Below are 4,783 nucleotides of genomic sequence, written 5' to 3' on the forward strand. Positions count from 1 at the left end.
ATGTCACATATAGGTGGGACCATAAATAGCAAGCATTAAAACATGCTCTTTCTTTGATGCTTCAATTTTTAAGAGTAAGTATAATAAGGGGGTGTATGTAGGCTAAGGGGGTGTTTGGGAGTGAAGTTTTTTCAAAGTTTTGGAAGAACAATGCAGTATTCTCAAAAACTGTAGTATTATATACCAAAAGGTGCTTGGCAAGCCAGCTAAAATATCTGTTTTTAAAACTAAAGTATTACAAATACTGCAGCTCTTTTGAAGTATTCTAAACTTAGGTTTATACCTCAGTTTTCTCTGTAAAACGCAGCGCGCGCATCTCTCCCGCGTGCAAAAAATACTTTGCTTCTAAACACCTTTATGTATTCAATACTGTGGTATTATAAAACTGTAGTATTTTAAACTGTGGTATTGTCATGACTAAAGTATATTGTAGTATTTCAAAAACCGTGGTTTCCAAAAACTTTGTTCCCAAACAGGGCCTAAATGCAGATGTGGAGGAGAGAGAATAAGTAGGTTGTAAATTTATAGTCAATACAAGAACTAAGAAACTTCGTGGACAAGACATGTTGGATCGTACAGTAGTAGTGTAGAGCGAACAATATAAAAGATAGGTGGAAAAGATTTTTAAAGCCAATAGTCAGCTATATTATTAACCTTGTTCTAATGGTTGAATCTTTTTTTCTCATTAGTAAGCATCGAGATTTTTTCAGCATTGGCATTTCAGCCTCACTATGGCTAGTACTTGCAGGACACCCACTTTTTAAAACTTTTGAGACCTAGTTTGAGTACTCTAGTATTGGAGTGGTTTGGAGGGATTAAAGAGTGTATAAATCTCCAATAGATTAAAAACTCTTATAATACATCTCAATCCACAGGCCCGGGCCAAAGGCATGTGCAAGCAATTCGCCCGAACAGGGCCCATGAAATTATGGGGCCCCACAAAATTTTTCCTCTAGTAGACTATCTAGTACATATCCGTCTGCTGGTTGCGTTCATGCATGTGACAACTGACATTGTGACTGTGTGAGTCCCTCACTCCTCAAATCATGTCGTTCCCAATTCGCTTTGGTCTCTGCTGGGTTGCTCCTAATTCTCAATCACAATTCCCCTGACATCAAGCCTGCAAGATCGCTGGGCGGCTGCTGCTTGCCGGCCCCTGTCCAAGTGCCCCTAGGACCTAATTTGCACTGCACAGCACCAAGAAGTACAACACCAAGGCACTCATCAAGGCGAGAGAAGCAGGTAATTGCTCAAGATCATCTATTCATAATTCATCTAATGCATGTAGGAGTTTAGCTACAGGCTCTAGCAATTTGTTATTGTTTATAAGACATCATATTATCAAAAGCATAAGAAGAAACAAAAAAAAATTGAAATTGAACTTAGTATTGTTATTAAGAGTTATATTATTCTATAGGCTTTATTTTAGTTTTTTTTTACAGGGCCACAAGTTTTTCTAGCCCTGCCCTGTCAATCCACTTCAACCCCTCTCGTTACTAGAGTATCCAAAATAGGCCTATATATGGCTGCATACTCTTAATAGTAATCTATTGTATCTACTGATTCGAATTACATCATCCATATCAATTATGTCGAAGCATACATACTGATTGTATCCATATCAATTACAGTATGTCGAAGCATACATACTGATTGTATCCATATCTAACGCAGAACACACGATATTTTCGGAATTTCGGTGTCTGCTAGCTGCTTCGGTTGTTTGGAGGCTGGTGAACAACCGGGTGTTGTCGGGTCGTCACAAAGCACCCCGAATGGGCGGTAGAGGGTAGACCCCTTTCTGCCTATTCTATTCAAATCCCAGACAGAGCAACATTGGTAGTTATGCAACCCCTCCAACCCCAACTGTTTTGCATCAGCCTAAGGGCCCGTTCGGTTGACGGGGAATAGAAGGCCGGAATTGTTCCGGTCCGGATTGTTTCTCTAATTTGTATAAGTTTTGATCAACAGGAATAATTCTTGGTTCAATCCAGCAGAAACGAACGGGCCCTAACCGATCTTGACAGCAAGCTGAAGAAGCTTCCAGGGGCTCCACTGCTATATAAACACTGCCCCCAGAGACCCCCTCTTCTCAAGTCACAACAAACACCACCATCCCTTTGCTCAGAGCATCACACTCCCTCTCTCTCGCGCGCGCTCACAAGCACGTCGTCAACCATGGTGAGTGACCTGCTACGTCAGCTTAGTTGTTAACCAAGCACAGCACATGTTGACAACATGCATGTCTGTGAGTGACACCACTGATCTCGTCACCATTTTCTCTGCGTGATCTGATATGCAGGTTGTCGAGATGAAGGAGAACGGCGGAGCGGCGTTGGCGGCGGGCGAGAAGGCGCCGCAGCTGGGCGTGAAGCGCGGCGAGCCGACGCTGGTGCCGCCGGCGGAGGCGACGCCGACGGGCGGGCAGTACTACCTGTCCAACCTGGACCAGAACATCGCGGTGATCGTGCAGACGGTGTACTGCTACAAGCCTTCCTCGCCCGGCGGCGGCGAAGGCAAGGAGGACGTGGACGTGGCAGGCGCGCTCCGCGACGCGCTGGCGCGCGTGCTGGTGCACTACCACCCGCTGGCGGGGCGGCTGGGCGTCAGCCCGGAGATGAAGCTCACCGTGGAGCTGACCGGCGAGGGCGCCGTGTTCGTGGAGGCCGACGCCGCCTGCGACCTCGACGCCGTCGGCGACCTCACCAAGCCCGACCCCGCCGCGCTCGGCCAGCTCGTCTACTCCGTCCCCGGCGCTAAGCACATCCTCGAGATGCCCCCCATGACCGCGCAGGTGCATACACACGACACGCTGACCGCTTCGCTTGCACATTAACCGCGTGGAGTTATTGGTTGGAAGTTGAGGGATAGGCCAGGGGAAGTTGGATTGACGAATTCTCAGCTGGGAGCTCAAAAATAGGAGGGTCTTGGAGGGGATAATTTTTTTTAGGCTTTTAAACTAGTCCTTAGTGACATAAATGCCGCTTTGGTTTAAATCTAGCATAGGAAATTGAATAACGGAAATGGAGAATTTACTGCTCCGCCTTGGGAACTCGACTCGTTTGGAACACGTGCACGGGCACGCTCTTCGATCAGTTTCGTGGAATTATTACTGCGCTCCAAACTGGTCATGGGAAACGGCTAGAAAAGCATGCATGTTTTTAGTACCGCTTTGTGTGTTTGCTTTAAATGAAAACTCTGTTAGGTTTTGATTCATTTTTTTTAAAAAAAATAGATTAAGTTTGGTCCATATGCGGTTTCAGTTATTTAAATTTGTTTGGTCCATATATGGGTTCCGTTATTTAAATTTGTCGGCGTATTAGTCAACCGGCACTCGCGGTGGTCAAACACACAGACACCAAACATGCTTAGCCGCCTGCTGCCGGCCCCATAGGCCCAGAGTATTCCAGAGGCTGTCGTACTGATCCAGCAACTGCAACTGTGCAACCTTTCTCTCTGCCATGATTGTAGTCGACACATATACCCTGTCTACTACTTCCTGTTAACTGAGACAACGCAAGCACTCTGGCTGCCTGCAATGATTTGCAATTGTTTTTCTAGTACAATGTAAGATCACCAACCCCTACCTATAAGTCAAACCAAATCACAGCACCTTCCATCTTTTCTCTCTTCTATACCCATGAGTGAACATAACAAATGTTTCTTTACCACGGTCCACGGGTTAATTGATGTGGCAGGTGACGAGGTTCAAGTGTGGGGGCTTCGCGCTCGGCCTGGCCATGAACCACTGCATGTTCGACGGCATCGGCGCCATGGAGTTCGTCAACTCGTGGGCGGAGACGGCGCGCGGCGTCGCCGAGCTCACCGTGCCGCCGTTCCTGGACCGAAGCGTCCTGAAGGCGCGCGACCCGCCCGTGCCCACCTTCCCCCACCACGAGTTCGCCGAGATCCCCGACGTCTCCGACACGGCGGCGCTCTACGGCGCGCAGGAGCTGCTGTACCGCTCCTTCTGCTTCGACCCGGACCGGCTGGAGCGCGTGCGCGGGCTTGCGCTCGCCGACGGCGCCCTGGGCCGCTGCACCACCTTCGAGGCGCTGTCGGGGCTGGTGTGGCGCGCGCGCACCAGGGCGCTGGGGCTGGCGCCCGAGCAGCGCACCAAGCTGCTGTTCGCCGTGGACGGGCGGCGCCGGTTCGCGCCGCCGCTCCCGCGGGGCTACTTCGGCAACGGCATCGTGCTCACCAACGCCCTTGCCACGGCCGGCGAGCTGCTGTCCGCGCCCGTGTCGCGCGCGGCGGGGCTGGTGCAGGACGCCGTGCGGATGGTCACCGACGACTACATGCGCTCGGCGGTGGACTACTTCGAGGCGACGCGGGCCCGGCCGTCGCTCGCGTCCACGCTGCTCATCACCACCTGGTCGCGCCTCGAGTTCCACGGCGCCGACTTCGGGTGGGGCGAGCCCGTCATGTCGGGCCCGGTCACGCTGCCGGAGAAGGAAGTCATCCTGTTCCTGGCGCACGGGAAGGAGAGGAAGAGCATCAACGTGCTGCTCGGCCTGCCAGCCACCGCGATGGACGCCTTCCAAGAGCTCATGGACGAGATATGATTCATTCGTCGGTGATGACGGACATGGATGGGTTGCTGCTATACATACATTTACGATGCAGGGTGCTTATACATTCTTCAATTGCTCGGTGTTATAGTACGACCGTGTTAATACTCGATCTATGTTGATGTTGTTAAGTTTAGTGGCCATATGAGAATTTGCTGTCGATTGCAATTGTTCTAATATTAATGGAAAATAGTAAACTTTATTTCCTTTCA

At 50.1% G+C, this 4,783-nt stretch overlaps 1 protein-coding gene across 1 annotated transcript; it reads left to right on the top strand.

Moving 5' to 3' along the window:
- Nucleotides 1-2,094: 2,094 nt before the first annotated feature.
- Nucleotides 2,095-4,783, top strand: LOC100284056 (uncharacterized). The gene is made up of 3 exons (NM_001370575.1): nt 2,095-2,181; nt 2,303-2,794; nt 3,699-4,783. Exons 1-3 carry the CDS (start codon nt 2,179-2,181, stop codon nt 4,563-4,565), a joined length of 1,362 nt encoding a protein of 453 aa, NP_001357504.1. The 5' UTR covers nt 2,095-2,178; the 3' UTR covers nt 4,566-4,783.

This window comes from Zea mays, chromosome 8 (genome assembly GCF_902167145.1).
Source record: "Zea mays cultivar B73 chromosome 8, Zm-B73-REFERENCE-NAM-5.0, whole genome shotgun sequence".
Taxonomy (NCBI): domain Eukaryota; kingdom Viridiplantae; phylum Streptophyta; class Magnoliopsida; order Poales; family Poaceae; genus Zea; species Zea mays.